Consider the following 16,670-nt stretch of genomic DNA (forward strand, 5'->3'; position numbering starts at 1 on the left):
AGGAACAAGGGGCCCACGGTGGGCTGGGCGCTGTTCCAGGTGCTGGATAAACCTCACCCCACAGCATGAACACTGTGCTTGCCGTCACAGGGCTCTGGGGGAGCCACAGGCAGGAATGACCATCCAAGAGACAGGATGGAGTGGGGAAGACTAGCGTGTGGCAGAGACCATGTCTGTAGACAGGTGGTGGCATCTCAGGTGAGATATGAGGTGGAGGGTAAAAAAGTGGCTGTAGATGATCTTTTGGGGGTCGAGGTGTTGACCTCATGGAGGGAAAACCCCTCGAGAGAGTACAGCTCTGGGTAAAGTACGGAGGCTGCTTTTAGCTGTGTGGTGGACAAGGAGGAGGGTTGCAAAGAACTCCTACACACTCAAAGCTGCCTTTGCTGATAGGCTCTTTGCAAACTATAAGGCCCAAACCACAGGACGCTGATGCGGCCATTGTGCCTTGGCCACTAATTCAAATTCCCTCCTGGTTCTTACAGCCACTGCAGGATTCAGTTCAATAGCTGAAAATGAAGATGCCCTCCTCAGACATTTATTCCAAGGTTATCAGAAGTGGGTTCGTCCTGTACTAAATTCCAATGACACCATAAAAGTATATTTTGGATTGAAAATATCTCAGCTTGTAGATGTGGTGAGTAATCCTTGGCACTAAGCTGAAAATAACATGCATTCCTTAACCTGTTTGGGAGTCTAAGATTTTATTTTGTCTGCCACCTCCACCTTAAGAATAACTCCCTGTGAGAGAAAATCTGCCCCAAGAGTCCAGTGAAATGACGGGCACCCAGGGTGAGGGCTGGGCCAGAGGGAAGCGGGGACTGAGCCCAAGGATGATTTGCTGTCATCTGGGCTGATCTATGTCACTTAGACTGCGCCAGGCTGCAGGGGCACTTGCAGGGAGAGGGAAGATGGTGACAGCACCCCACCATGTGCCTGGGCGACCCCATTGTCTTCAGGACCCAATACCTTTTCCAAACACCACTCACACCTTAATGTTATTTGCTGATTTTCCTGTTGGGCTTGAGCTTCTGCCATGATTGCTTTCCGAGTAACTTCTAACAACCTCAAGTCTGCAAAATCATCCTGCGGTGGTCCCCAAAGCCCAAGAATAATTCTCCGTGTTGCCCAAATCCCCTATTCCACCACACACACACACACACACACACACACACACACACACACAGCCCAAGAATAATCCTCCGTGTTGCCCAAATCCCCTACTCCACCACACACACACACACACACACACACACACACAGCCCAAGAATAATCCTCCATGTTGCCCAAATCCCCTACTCCACCACACACACACACACACACACACACACACACACACACACACACACACACACACACACACACACACACACACACACACACACACACACACACACACACACACACACACACACACACACACACACACACACACACACACCCCTGAGCTACTGAAATGCTCCAGGACTCCTGGGAGATCATGCAAAACCCACCCACAATTTAGCTAATATTTCATTCTGCTTTGCACCCTTAACATGCCTTCCAGGTTATGTGATTTTATATAAATATTGCCACTGTGAACTACTATTGCTTTAATTATTATTTTTCATTTTGAGCAAAATATGCATCATATTTTAGGATCCCATGCCATGTACCTGTTCTTAAGTTGTGAACCCTTTACACTTTGACCTCCTCAAAGGTAAGACTCAGAGAGGTCTTCCTGACCAAACAAACAAAAAACCCCACAGCACAATTTCCCTTACTCTGAACTGACATCTTTTTAATTTTTATTTTCTTAGGATGAAAAGAACCAGCTGATGACAACAAACGTGTGGATCAAACAGGTGAATGTCCATCCAAGCACTGTATCTGCCAACATAATTATTTCAATTATTTTCTATTTCTTTCTAATTTCTTTCTTTAAAATAAGGATTTTTAAAAGCATGTTGGGTTCCTCAGGGAGATGCCTGGGAATAGCTGGTAAGAGTCTAGAGTTTTTTATTTTCTTCTGCGCTGCGTGGCGAGCAGATGCAGGAAGATGGGAGGCTTCCGCGAGTGTTATGCCTCTGGGAGGCGGCAGGGGGACTCCGACGCCAGGCCGGGGGCGGTGCCTGGGCTTCTAGAGGTAAAGGGCGGACTTCCCTGATTACGGCAACTGGACAAGAAATCAGCCAGGGTAAGCACTGCCTCATCCCCCTGGAATCCCAGGGGACGAATCTACCCCTAATGTTTCCTGTTGCTACTAAAATTAGAAAATAGAGGAAGTAAGGGATGAAAGCCCACCTCCAGTTTTCACAAAAAAGTGGAGCCCAAAACCAAATAACAAACACTCGTTTTTCTGATACAACTGAAAATGCATCTTGAATGGCGTTCCTTCAGCAATCTGCTCAGACACATGTTTTTAGCTCGACTATGGACTGTTGCCTAAAACAGAAGCATCTGTTCAATGGCGCTCATTCTAGAGCTTTCGGGAAATAATTAGCTTCCAAAACCCAATTTTGCCTTTTAAGTAAAGGAAAAAATATTGATACTTTCTTGATAGGAGGTGAGAAGTTTGGTTTAATTGCTTATTTTTCATTTTATTGTGGTAGCAATTACTTGTTTTTTAAGGAATGTCCAGATAAAATCTTCCTAGTGGGGATATCTTAAATATCTCACTTAATCTTAAGTATTCATTTGTTTATGTTGAAATAAATTAGTTACCTGTTCCAGTTTAATAGACATTGTTCAGTTCTTTCTGCTGAAGTTTATAAGGAACAATGGATAAAACAGATTGTAAGGAAGGGAGGAACAACCCAAGACAGGCACAGTCGCAGGGGGGCCATCAGGTGAGAAATTGGGGATCAACAGAGGTGAGGCTTAGAACCTCACCACCACCTCCCGCCTGTTTTGAGAGAAATCTTCTGCATCCGTGGATGTTTTATTGCCCTTGTCTAGCTTGGATTAATACATAGTCTACAGGCACACACCTGATCATCTACATTTGCCCTCTTACAACACTAAACTATGTTTTCTACCTTTATCTTGCATCTACCTACCACTTCAGCATCTTATTAAAAAATAATAAATAATAATAATGATAATAATAATAAGGGAGAAATGTGGGATTCACATATAAATCAAGTATAAAAATCAAACGAATATTCATATTTGACCTGATTGTTTATAGTTCATAATGAGTGATCAAAACCAAAAGTTTTTGTGGTGATTGCCCTTGTACTGTTCACCATGTAAGAACTTATTCACTATGCAAGAATTTGGTCACCATGTAAGAATTTGTGCGTTAATGCTTCAGAAGATTGGAGACTGACTAGAATTAGGCTGGGGGTGGATTAATGATTGTGCATTGAACACTGAGTCCCCTATACAGAATTTTATTGTTGTTAACAACCATTTGATCAATAAATATGAGAGATGCTCTCTCAACAAAAAAAAAAAAAAGAGAGATTGTAAGGAGATTCCCTGGGTTCCATCTACTGTCATTGAATTTCTTCCATTCAAAAACCTTGTCAGAGTTAAGAGAATTACCATCAGAAAGATAATATCATAAACTATTTTCTATTCTTGTAATTCTTTAATTGGTAGGTAGTTAGCAAGTTGTGAAATGGATCTGCATATTATTTTACTTGCAAATAAAAATGTCCAGCAGAAAATAATAAGCCTGGAATGTAGATATAAAAATACAATTTAAATAAACATCTTTTTCTGTACATCCATATCATTCCTCAGTGACTTATCCCACCTATGCAATTTAGAGGCTGTGGAATTCAGAAGTATTCTGAGTTAACAAATTCAATAAGAAGTCCTATATTTGAGCTTGCAAGGGAGAGAAGAAAAAATCTTTTTTTAAAAATTAAGGTATCATTGATAAACAATCTTAGGAAGGTTTCACATGAACAACATTGTGCTGAGAGAAGAAAAATCTCTTAAAGTGTGAATAGGTCTAGGAAGTTAACAAAATTAAACAAACAAAACGTTTGGGGTTTCCCATACGCCTCCTTCTCCAACTGCCCTTTGCAATTAAGCTTTTATTAATCTCTCACATAAAACAGTGGTCCAGGGACTCTTGGCCCTTACTTTTAGGAGAGTGGGTATTTTTCGCTTTGCTTGAGATTTTGAAAGCAAGAAGTCATTTCAGCCCAAGAGAACAAGAAGCCAAGATTCCTCAGGCCTTAACTGTAACTTTGGAAATGACTTCCAGCAAAGTCAGGCCACCAGAACCCCAGAGGCCTGGTGGACACCTCCATCTCAAGACAGAATGAAAATCTAAAACACCCAACACCCAAAGTAGAGCGGTGGAGCAAGCTGACACTTGGAAAAGCCCACCTGCTAACTTAGGTTTCCATTCCGTAGAAGGAATGAGAATAATAGCTTTCCATTGCATCTGATTTGCAAAAGGTTGTCATTAAAGTATCCCATTTACACTTCTCAGCCACTCTAAATCAGCAAGGCAATCATCACTTTACCCCTGTGCATAGAGACAGAAGAGTCAAGTGACTCATCTGGCCGGAATCTGGTTCCCCAGCTGGGCCTTCTCTGCCATACCCAGACTCTGCACTAGACATCAAGGTCTGTTTCTAAATCCTGGAAGGAGGAGAAACAGCTGCACAGCTGACAGAACCACAGAGAACATCATCAAAGCTATGCCACTCACACAGATTGGATTTGGCGTGGGAACGTCGCAATAGATAGTAGACAATAAATGCTATGTTATGGCACAAACAGTGTGGGAGCAGAAAGAGAGATGAATCCTAGGCATGAGTGGCAGGCAGGGAAGGCTTAATGGAACAGGAGGCATTTGAGTTCTGCCATATTATTTTTATACTATATTTTCTTAGCTTTTTTAATCTGAAAGGGTAAAAGAAAGATGAAAGGTTAAACAAAAGGGATGATAAAGGCAAGACAAAATTGATGTTTTAAAAAAGCTGCCCTTTGTGTTTTACACAGATCTGTTTCAGAGGAGCTAAATAATACCTAAGATTTATTGAGCACTTCCTAAGTTCTCAGGGGCAGGGCTGAGCGTGTCATGGGAAGAAGCTCATTTAATGCTCCCAGCCACCTTATGAGGTATGGTCTATGATTTCCCATGTTACAGATGGGAAAACTGAGGACTGGAAATGGCAATGACTTGTCCAAGGCTGCACAATGTTTAGGGGAGTCTGGCTTCTGTGACACAGTCATCCCCTTGCCTCAGACAAGGGAGCTCAGGGAAGATGCTTCCAGTTCTCTCAGTGCTGTCCCTGCTAGTCTCCGTCCAGTCCCTGTCGTCTAAGGTTGTGATGCCTCTCCCTATGGGACATCGGATGGAGTTGGTCTGGAAAGACACTTAGGAGCAAAGGAGGTGAGGATTTGCTTCCTTCCATGCTGCAGGGTTTATTGAGAGCCTATTCAGTGCCAGGTGCTCTGCCGGACCTAGATGTACAGAAAGTAAAGCACAGCCCTGCTTTCACAGAGAGGACACAGTGCCAGCTGTCAAAAAATAATTACTGTGCTGTGATAAATACCATAAGGAAAGCATACATGTGATGCTGTGTTATTACACAATGACAATGGGACAGTGAGAAAATCAGAGAACGCTTCCAAGTGGAGGAGGTATTTAAGTTGGGTCTTACAGGATCAATAGGAGTTCTGCAAACCTAAAATCATGTGCACAGCATTCCCAATTATATGACTTCCTGAAGCTCTCCCACCAGAGCAAGCCTAATGGAAACTCTTTCCAGTCACCCCTGGTACCTAGACAAGATAAAGACAAAATTGACCAAACCCTCCTCTTTCTCATTTCCTCCCAGACACTGAAAAAGACTCCCTAATTCATATCCACAGAGAGAACAAAATTCTCCCTTGGAAGAAAAGCAAATTCCATGGCAGTGTACACAAGTGAGGTGCTGGGGCTTTTTAACGGAATTCTTCAGTCTTATCCTCCTTCCCATCCTCCTCCTCTGGTATATTTATTCCCCTTCTAGCCTCTCAACCAAAGGCCTTCACCAAGCACAAATTAATGACATCCTGAGAAAGTCCTCTATGTAGAGCTACTTTTATTTTATTAATTTTATTTTGCAAACTCACCTGTCTTCCTCCTTCATGCTTCCAGAAGGTAAACAAAACCCTATAAATCACAAATAGCTTATTAACCCTGACTCCCAAGAACTACATGAGAATTACTTAAAGCCCTAGCTGCTCAGATTCTGCTGTCATACTCAAGGTTAGGAAAACTGACTTGTAAGCACCTTAAAGGCAATGGAAAATGAAACCACCCTTCCTTTACAGCACAAAGGTTGGAACTTTTGCCTGAACTTTATCGTGTGAATCATCATTATAATGACAGATATCAAATTTAGTCACTCAACAAGCATTTACTGAGCACTTACTATGCACTGGCACTGTGTAAGACCCTGGGTGGTGTACTCCCTACACTGTTGGGTGTAAACGCCAATAAGACAGTGAGATTCTGAGAGACCTGGCTTCACAGCAGCTGAGAGCATGTTGTTCTCCTATCCCTGTGACAATACTGAGGAAAATAAATCTGCCTAAATATCTTCCAAGGCCCACATCTCAAATTAGTGTTGGTTCTCCAACTGCCGACTCCTGTTTTAGATCAACGAAAAGGTCAGCAAACAGAATGAAGCTCTCATTGGACAGATCCCTAGAGCTGGTCTTTGGGGAGAAGTAAGAAATAAGCCTGCTGTGGAAGGGACAGCCTCACCGGGAAGGTCCAGGCAACCTCCCCAAAGTCTAATTATCTTCTCCAATCTGCAATGGCACTTACAAGTCCATGAAGTGATCTCAGACCTTCACATTTTATTTTCCTGTCTCCTCTAGAGTCCCACTGACCTTAGCAAAGAGGCAGTTTGGTCTCCTTCAAGGGGACCCTGAACAAGAATCAAGCAGAGTGAGTTTGGAATCCAACGTCCTGCCACATAAGCTTGGACAAGTCATTTGGCCTCTCTGACCCTCAATATCTTACTCTATAAAGAAGAGGCGATTCCCTACCTCAAAGTGCCATTACGTTAAATGAGATCACGTGTGTGAATGGGACTTGTACATTATCTGGCATGCAATGGGGACTCAGTAAGTGTCATTTCCTGGTGCCGCCTTTGTGACATTCTTAATGACAAATCCTATTTGTTGGCCTTGATAATGCAGGGATATAATAGGAATATGAGACATATAACAGACCATATTGCTGTTTTAAGATTAAAGTGACAATGCCCAGGGATGTCCCACAGGCTGCAAATCCAGGCACAGGCAAGGAATATTTGTTTCTTACTACCTTTTGGTCTTAGTATTAAACTAAGAATAATTCGAAGAACTTTTTGCAGTAAAAAAAAAATCTTATGATATTTAGTTCTGGATAATAGCTAGACATTCATGAGTGATATTTCAGGTAATCTGTTTTAAGGGAGTATTTGTGATATGGATTTGAAATGGCACTTTTCAGAATTAAAAAACCTAGGCTTGGCATGTTTTCCCATTTTTTCTTGCCACAGATTAACTCTTGACATTTGGCCCTGGCACATCCCGCGTTCTCCGGTTTCCTGCAATAACAAAGCCCTCAACCCGGGGACTGCTGCGAAGCGGAGCTGATGTTTATAAAGGGCTTTGAGAATCTTGGCGGGAACGTGCCCTGTGAGCACAGGATATTATTTTAAGAAGGGAGAAATGCGAGGTTAATCTCCAGATGCCCCAGGGTTTCAGAGAAAACAGCGAAGTGACCAGAGAGTCTCACAGCTCCTTAAGGAGCAAGCTGGAGGATTTGGGCTCTGCACCCTACCCCTGGCACTGCGGGCTCTACCCGGGCAGTCATTCGGGGCTGGGGCTCCACCAGCCTCGGGGAGACAGGAGGGAGCCCCTCTGGCTGCGCAGGTCAGCCAGAACATCTGAGGGCCCAAGCCCGGTCACAGGAGCACGTCGAGGGGGTGAGTCATGCCTCCCCACCCGGGAAGGACAGCGCCTGGGAATGACCCCCAGGCGCCGAGCTGCCGCGGACGCTCTTCAGGGTTCTTTGCCTTCCAGGCGCACTGAGTAAGCGGCACAGACCGCAAGTCCTGCCTAGCTGCTGCTTCACCGGTCAGGAAGGAACCCGAACCCGCCGCAGGTCTCTGCATCCTCCTCCAGGACCCAAACGCACCCCCATCAACCCATTCACTCATTTCTGCTGGGCGCGCTCCCAGTGCTGGTCCAGCGCCGCAAGCCTTCCCCTGCTCCCCGCCCCGCCCCCTGCCCCCCTCCCCCTCCCCCCTCCCCCTCCCCTCCCCTCCTTCTCCTTCTTTCCCCTTCCCTCCCCTTCCGCTTTTCCCCGCACCTGTACGCTAAAGGCCTTCCCCTCCAAACCAACCTGGTCGCTGTCCCCTCGCTCTGTGCCTCGACACACCCTCTTTATAGCAACAGCCACAGGGTGTGCTGGTGTCCGTGAGGACTCTAACCTGCCTACTGCCTGGGACAGCCCCAACGGGTAGTACGCGGCTGTGTGCTCAGTGCAAGCGTGAGCTGGGCATCTTTGGGGAGTGCATGAGGTCCCCCCAGGGTGTGAGCCCAAGCCACTGCCTCGCCCTGGGTTGTGTCCCTGTTCCCTTAGGACACTTAGTACATCCGAGATTCATGTGCTGGGATCTGCCACCAGACAGGCCCCGGAATTCTGACTGTCCACCTGACTCCTTTGCGGAGTAGAACCGGGGTGGGGCGGAGGTAACGGCGGGCGTGGGCCTGGAGCAGAGGGAAAACGATCCGCGGCGCAGGCGATTTCATTTCCAGCAATCTGTGTGTTCCAAAGGGGGGCCCGAGCGGTCGACACGGTGGCGCTGCTCACTAACCTTGCTTTTTCAAGGTGGAGCGTTAGGAGCGAGGCGCCAACCAATCTGTCCGCTTTCCCAGAATCGGCTGAGAACCTTCTTAGTTCCCAGTGACGGAAAACCCAGCCCAAATTGGCAGAAGTAAAAATAGAACTTACTGGCTTTCACAATCTGAAAGGTCCAGGGATGAGGCTGACTTTACACGCAGCTCGACCCAGGAGCTCATGCAATTTCCCCAGGGCCTGGGGTTCCCCAGAGCATCCCCACTGCGAGCCCGGCCCTCCTCTAGTGGTGGCAGGGGGGCCACATCACCTCCAGCCTTGAAGTGCCTTCTGTGTTCAAATTCAGCAGGAAAGAGAATGGCTGGCCCCTCCACTGGTCCTGGAAAGTCGCTGGTACTTCAACAGTCCTATTTAGTTCCCTGTCGTCCCTGCAGATAGGGGGGTGGGGGGTGGAGGGGGCAGGTGTGAGGTGCACTCCCACTTCTGCAGCAGAAGGAAGTCAGACCACCCACAGCTGTGGGTGACAGAGGCGTGAGGTGGTGACCAAAGAGGAAATGGGGCACCCTCACAGGAGAAGGGCAGGAGAAGGTGGGGCAGCAGAGAGCAGATGCCCGCCTCATTTCCGAAACCGATTTTTTCCTTTTCGTAGAAGGACCTCTTGACATGCCACCTCCTTCCCAAAGCCTTGCCTAAGTGGAAGTCAGCTGTAGGCTCCTGTTACATAGTTCATCTTTATCCCGTAATTCTCTCCCAGTGTTTATCACTGAACTTGGATACAGCGTAACTTGTTTATTTGTTTAATTCTGTAGCTTTTTATATTTTCTGAGGAAGGCCAGATTTTCTGTGTTTACTGCTGTTGCTATTTTTTTTTTTAGAGAGGAGATGGAATAGGCTGTTCTAGAGTGAGCACAAGGTCTATAGGCTTTAGAAATACCCATGAGACCAGAGGCACTGAAAACATGGTAAGAACAAAGTTTTGAAGAATGTCAGACCGTAAGTCTTTCCACCGTAAGGCAGCATGGGGAGAGGGCAAAGAGGGCAGGACACGGCTTTCCACCCACATTGGCTTGCACACCATTACCACCACTGGGCTGCACACCTGCAGGGGGCGCCATTCATACATAGTCGATGGGAATGGCCTCTCCTGGAGTTGTTACTGCACAGCTACTCAGTCACATGCAGCAGCCTCAAATCCTGTTTCCTTTGCTGACTGGCTGTGATTCTAGATAAGGTACTTGAACTCTCAGAGCCACATTGCCTCATCTAATATGGCATAATAATAAGTAACTTGTAGGTCATGGAAAAAATTAGAATTATAAAACAGGTCAATGCCTGGCACATCATCAGCCCTCAATAAAGTTAACTTTTATTACTTTACTATCAGCATGGCCATTATTAGTAACCAAAACAGTAGATTTTTAAAGAATGCCACAGTTTTATTTAAATAACCGTATACACATAAACATTTCCCAAAGCAAAGTAAAAAGCATTTCACACTGTAAATAGGGAAATATATGGGTTGTTTTCCTCTCTATAATTAACCCAGACTTATATTAGGTAGGTAGTGAATTATTAGAATGTATTTTTCACTCTTACAAGCAAGAATTTTTTTTTAAATGCATCAGTATTAAAAGCACAAAGGTACATGCCATCCATCTCATTGCCTTCGTGTCTTTGCAAGGAAACCTCAACTGTATTTTGATTTCAATTCAAATAACATTGGGAGAGCCACTAGAGGAATAACCTTCTTGCCAACACATCCCCATTTTAGATGTCTACATCTTAGTCCTGATACAGGTAGAAAAAGTATTATATAAGCTGTAAGACATCATGGCCTCGTGGGGTGGGTCTCAAGAATGCAAGGCTGGTTCAACATCTGAAAATCAATCAGTGTAATTCATCTTATTAAGAGGCAAAAGAAGAAGAATAAAGAAAATCATCTCAATAGATGCTGAAAAGCTTTTTACCCAATTCAGTATCCATTCATGATTAAAAAAAAATAAATTGCAGCAAACTAGAAATACAAAGGATCTTCCTTAACCAAATACAAGGCATTTACAGAAAACTAACAGCTAACATAATAATGGTGAACAGGCAGATGCTTTCTGCCTAGGATCAAGCAAGTAGATCTGCCCTCCTGTTCCTATTTAACATCATACTGGAGGACCTAGCCAGTGAAATACAGAAAAGAAAAACAATAAAGGCATTCAGATTGGAAATAAATAAATAAAACTATTTGCAAATGACATAATTGAGTAGAAAATCTACACACAGAAAAAGCTAAAGCTAAATGAACCAAGCAGTATACATACAAGGTCAATATACAAAAGTCAATTGTATGTTCAAGTTCTAGCAATGCACAATTGAACTTTATTTTTGAATTTCAAAGTACATTTACCAGAGCATCTACAAAACATGAAATACTTAGGTATAAATCTAATTAAATATGTGAGTGGTCTGGAACTTGAAAACACTGATTAGAAAACATCAAAGATGACTAAATAAATGGAGAGAGAAGTTACATTTCTGGGTCCAAAAAGTCGCTGTTGTGATGTCAGTTCTCCCCAAATCAAATCTATCAGTTAAAATTTCAGCAGGAAATTTTTGCAGATGGCAACACATGTTTAGCTACATGGAAAAGCATGGGAACCAGATGGCCAAGACATTTTTGAAAAGGGAGAATATAGTTAAGGGGCAAATATGATGTGATTTCCAAACTTCTAGAAAGCAACAGTAATCAAGACAGTGTGGTGTTGAGAAAAGAAAGACAAAGAGATGAATAAAACAGAACAAAAAGCCCATAAATAGATCCACACACAGCCATGGTTAGTCAATTTTTGGCACATGTGCAATGGTAATTCAGTGGAAAATGTTTAGTCTTTTCAACAAAAAGTGCTGGAACAATTGGACATCTATGTGCAAAATAAACCAACTTTAACCCACATTCACACTGTAGTAAATTACCTTAAAATGGATCTTGGACCTAAATGTAAAACCTTAAACTATAAAATTTCTAGGAGAAATCTTAAGATTTCTAAGAAAATCTTAGGCAAAAATTTCTTAAAATCAACACAATCCATACAAGACAAACTTCATCAAAATTTAGGATGTCTGTCTTGTAAAAGACAATCTTTAATGAATTAGGAAACCACAGACTGTGGGGAAAATATTCGCAAATCAAATATTTGACAGAGGGCTTTTACCTAGAATATATATAGAATTCTAAAAACTCAGTAATAAGAAAACAAGCAACCCAATTTAATAATATGCAAAAGGTTTAACAGCCACTTCTCCAAAAAAAATAGATGGCTGGCAAATAAGCACAGGAAGAGATGCTCTGTGTCAGGAGCCATTAGGCATACTTAGGTCAAACACCACAATGAGATACCACATGGCAGCGATTACAACACAGTTAAAATAAAAAATGTGACAATCCCAAGTACTACAGAAGATGCCAGATAACCGGAGCTCTCATACACTGATGTGGGGAAGTCAAAATGATACAGCCACTTGGCAGCACAGTGTGACAGTTTCATAGAAAGTTAAGCACACACTTACCATATGTCACAGCCATCCTCCTCCTAGGTATTTACTCAAGAGAAAAGATTTTTTGCCCAAAAAAACTGTACAAAATGTTCGTAGTGGCTTTATAATCGTTAATAACTGGAAAGAGTCCAAATATCCTACTTGGTGATCAATAAATCATGGTATAATCATACAGTGGAATTCATGGATAGAAAAGTCATGGTATGGTCACACAATGGAATACTGCTCACTAACAAAAGTGAGTGATCTACTAATATAATAGGTACTATGATAGAAGAATCCAAAATGCATTAGATAAGTAAAAGGCAAAATTATAGGATCAGAAAATAGATCAGGGGTTACCAAGAGGTGGGGATTTGGATGGGGTTGATTGTAAAGGAGCAGCACCAGGAAAACTGGGGGGCAACAAAGCTGATCTGGTATCTTGATGGTGTCAGTGGTTATACTATTGTTTGCATAAAGAACTGCCCACAAAAAGTGAGCTTTAAGTCAATTCTTAAACGTAAATGAAGTGAGAGCGAAACAAACAGAAAATGTTACTCTGAGTTCCCTTCAACATGTCTCAGATTCAGACCTGCTGCTGCTAGTAAAAGTCTCCTTAGCAGGAGACAAATTATTCATAGGAAGGAAATTATTTTTGCTTTTCAAAATGGGCAGAGGAAGAGGCAAAAAGAGAAGCTGCAGAGTACCAAGTAAACATGGTAAATACTTTGTTAGTGTGGGCTCTTAAACTGTCAGTCTTCACATGCATCGTTTTCTCTAAACAGTCATGCAATTTTTTATCTTTTCAATTGTAGCTATTAAAAACCTGCATCCTCTGAGAACAGAGGCCCAGAGGATGGCTGTGTGGGACGACTGTGCAGAGAGGCCCAGAGTACGGCTGTGCAGAGGGGCCCAGAGGCAGAGACCAGCTTGCTACATGCAGACTGGCTCTGAGTGAGCAGGCTTTTAGTGAATAACCTGCCACCTGAAAATAAAGTTGTTTATAATTCTTTCACCCCCCCCAAAAAAAAAACCTGCATCCTTTTCAATTTTTTAAGGATCAAGCCTCACAAATATTGCCCAAGGTAGAATATGTCTCATCTGGAGTGTACAGTTCCATCATCTTTCAGGTGCTCATGCATATTTCAGTATTTCATCCACTAGTGGAATCATCCATCTGCTGACTCCTGATTTTGTTTAATGACGAAGTTGGCATAACTGGATTCCAGGAAGCCTCCCACTAGGCTTGCCCTTCTAACTTCTGAAATGTCATTTAATATCATCTGTCATTGCTCAGCTGTCCACCTGAGGGACAGTAGAATAGAAGATTTTAATTTTCAGGTCTGATTTCATAAGTTCTGGGTCCAAATCTTTTTAAGAAACCCCATCTTCTGCTATAATTAGGTCATCCATGCATCATCCTCTTGACATTCATAATCCAGTCAATTAATGGTCAGGTTTGTTAACCTAGTGCCCCATCCGTTCCTATAAAACATGCTAAATTATTTCATCCTATTATAGGGAAAAATATATAAGTATCTGCAGCTAACGATATTAGGAATATAACTTAAAACTGTAATTGGGTGCTTAAATTCAGATTAGAATTTAAAAGGAGACTCTTGGAAAATATTTCTTCATTCTGTTGAAGTTTTAATGTCATCAAGAGCAGTCAGTAGATACTGGATGTTTCATATTAACATACCGGGTGGATGTTTGTCTGAGATTCTCCAGTGACATTCAAAATCATTTGTACCCATTACCTTGAGATTAAAATATCACTGGACCAACTCTCGTAGAATAAACCAAGTTAGCTCTATCATTGCTTTTTTCTTTTGTTTCTTAAGAGAAAATAGGCTGAAAAAACAAACTCGTGAATCAGCGGCATTTCTTGCCGAGCCTTATTTTGGGAGGTAGATACAGCAATTTTGGAAATCCCAGACAGGACCAGTGTGGGCCTGTGTAAAATCAGAGGACAGGCAGGTTGTATCTTTCCAACTGTACTGAGCTACCTAAATGGTTGTAAGTTCTTAAGTGGATGAATCTCCCTTTTTAAATAAAACACTGGATTAGTAAATTAACATAAACTTGGAGATTCCAAATCTAACAGTTTGAATTTTCAGGGTGAAATCACAGTGTTCTAATTTATGCAGGAATGGATAGACTACAAATTACGCTGGAACCCTCCTGAGTATGGTGGAATTCGTTCAATTAAAGTCCCCTCAGAATCTCTCTGGCTTCCTGACATTGTTCTCCTTGAAAAGTAAGTATTCTAGAAGAAAAATACATGGTCAGATTGGGACTAGAAATAGAAAAGCCTGATTTGGGCAAAGTAATTAAAGAAAGCTACAACTTTAGGTAGCAAGGGAATTGTTTCTTTTGAAATATTGTTTGACACTTTTGTAGGAAGGTGATAATTAAAAACAAATACAACGGTGGTGGGAAAAAAAAATCTAATTAATATGTGTTCAAGTAACCATTGAGAATGAAACTTCTACTCCAGTGCTGATGGCCGCTTCGAAGGCTCCCTCATGACCAAGGCCATCGTGGGATGGAACGGGACCGTCACTTGGACCCCACCTGCAAGTTACAAAAGCTCCTGCACCATGGACGTCACCTTCTTTCCGTTTGACCGGCAGAACTGCTCCATGAGGTTCGGGTCTTGGACTTACGATGGGACCATGGTTGACCTTGTTTTGATAAATGAAAATGTTGACAGAAAAGACTTCTTTGATAATGGAGAGTGGGAAATCCTCAATGCAAAGGGGGTGAAGGGGAACAGAAGAGACGGTGTATACTCCTACCCATTCATCACTTACTCTTTCGTCCTGAGGCGCCTGCCGCTGTTCTACACCCTCTTTCTGATAATCCCCTGCCTGGGGCTGTCTTTTCTGACAGTTCTCGTGTTCTATTTACCGTCCGATGAAGGAGAAAAACTTTCCTTGTCAACCTCTGTCTTGGTTTCCCTGACGGTTTTTCTTTTAGTCATTGAGGAAATAATCCCATCTTCTTCCAAGGTCCTCCCTCTCATCGGTGAATACCTGCTGTTCATTATGATTTTCGTCACGCTGTCCATCATTGTTACTGTTTTCGTAATTAATGTTCACCACAGATCTTCCCCAACCTACCACCCTGTGGCGCCCTGGGTGAAGAGGCTCTTTCTGCAGAAACTCCCAAAATTACTTTGCATGAAGGACCACGGGGATCGCTACCCTTTCCCGGATGGAGAGGAGAGTCAGCCCGCCGTGAAAGGGAGAGTCCCAGAGAAAAAGCAGCAGATGCAGATTAGTGATGGGGAGAAAGTTCTGGCTGCTTTCTTGGAAAAGGCTGCTGATTCCATAAGGTACATTTCCAGGCATGTGAGGAAAGAGCATTTTGTCAGCCAGGTGAGTAAATTGATCTTCATAAAAATGCTGCCGTGAAGATGGGCAAGAACTAACATTTTGACATCTGTTTCCAACAAAATGCTGTCATTGTTTGAATTGCGACACTGTTAGCTATCTGCTTTACACATATAAAGTGCAAAACAAGCCCTGACATAAAATCGGGATCTCAGTATGGATTTGGGGGAAGAGGTTCACAAGAACAGAATGAGCAGCAGTGAAGCAAGGACAGACTAAGCACTTTTCCTTAAAACTGGACTTACTTCTATTGAAAATAATTCAATTCTACATTTTAAGTTGATTATCCTGGTCTCTGGTAATTTCTCTCTCATTTTTCTTGGGATGCTGGATATTTGTATCCACAGTACTTGGAAATAGAAGGACAGAAAGAATCAGATTTTGAAAATTAAGACAAAAGTACAGTATTACAGCAGGTATTTGGGGGAGGGAAGAGAATGTAACTATTTAGCTTACAGATTTTTTTTTAAGTGTGGCAAGAGTGTGGATTTCAGACCCAAAACAGTCTTGGACTCAGATCCTACTTGTTTCCTATGTGACTTGAGACAAGGTATTCAACCTGAACTTCAGTTTCCTGAAACCCACCTTGATGAGTTATAGTGAAGAATAAATGACACTAAATGTAAAGCGCCCCGTGTGCCCAGCACCTGCAGCCCTGGCCCCTGATTATGTAAATAGTCAATAGATACTCATTTTCATCTTTCTCTTCACCTCTATAGTTCCTTTAAGTCCCTCTAAGTTTCTCTAAGTCCATTGGTCCTTCCCCAATGGAATGAAAATATTATTTGACATATAAATATTCAGTATAAAAACTGGTCTGTTAGGATATTATGCTCAGTGAAAGAAGCCAGGTGCAGAAAGACAAGTACCAAATGATTTCACTCATCTGTGGAGTATAAGAACAAAGAAAAACTGAAGGAACAATACAGCAGCAGAATCAGAGAACCCAAAAA

The 16,670-nt window shown here is 42.8% G+C and overlaps 1 protein-coding gene across 10 annotated transcripts in view; it reads left to right on the forward strand.

Annotated features, from left to right (window-relative positions):
* Positions 1–16,670, forward strand: part of CHRNB3 (cholinergic receptor nicotinic beta 3 subunit) — a 29,155-nt gene that overhangs the window by 5,865 nt on the left and 6,620 nt on the right. For 4 of the 10 annotated variants that reach the window (XM_073218798.1, XM_073218801.1, XM_073218797.1 and 1 more), the window contains exons 2-6: positions 486–637; positions 1,800–1,844; positions 9,667–9,753; positions 14,470–14,579; positions 14,820–15,702. In XM_073218798.1, the coding sequence (XP_073074899.1) occupies positions 486–637; positions 1,800–1,844; positions 9,667–9,753; positions 14,470–14,579; positions 14,820–15,702 (1,277 nt within the window). Of the gene's footprint in view, positions 1–485; positions 638–1,799; positions 1,845–7,494; positions 7,917–8,307; positions 9,185–9,666; positions 9,754–14,469; positions 14,580–14,819; positions 15,703–16,670 lie in introns of those variants that run through there. The other 6 variants (XM_073218805.1, XM_073218799.1, XM_073218803.1 and 3 more) reach the window with 6 other exon arrangements.

Source organism: Manis javanica, chromosome 12 (assembly GCF_040802235.1).
Source record: "Manis javanica isolate MJ-LG chromosome 12, MJ_LKY, whole genome shotgun sequence".
NCBI lineage: Eukaryota > Metazoa > Chordata > Mammalia > Pholidota > Manidae > Manis > Manis javanica.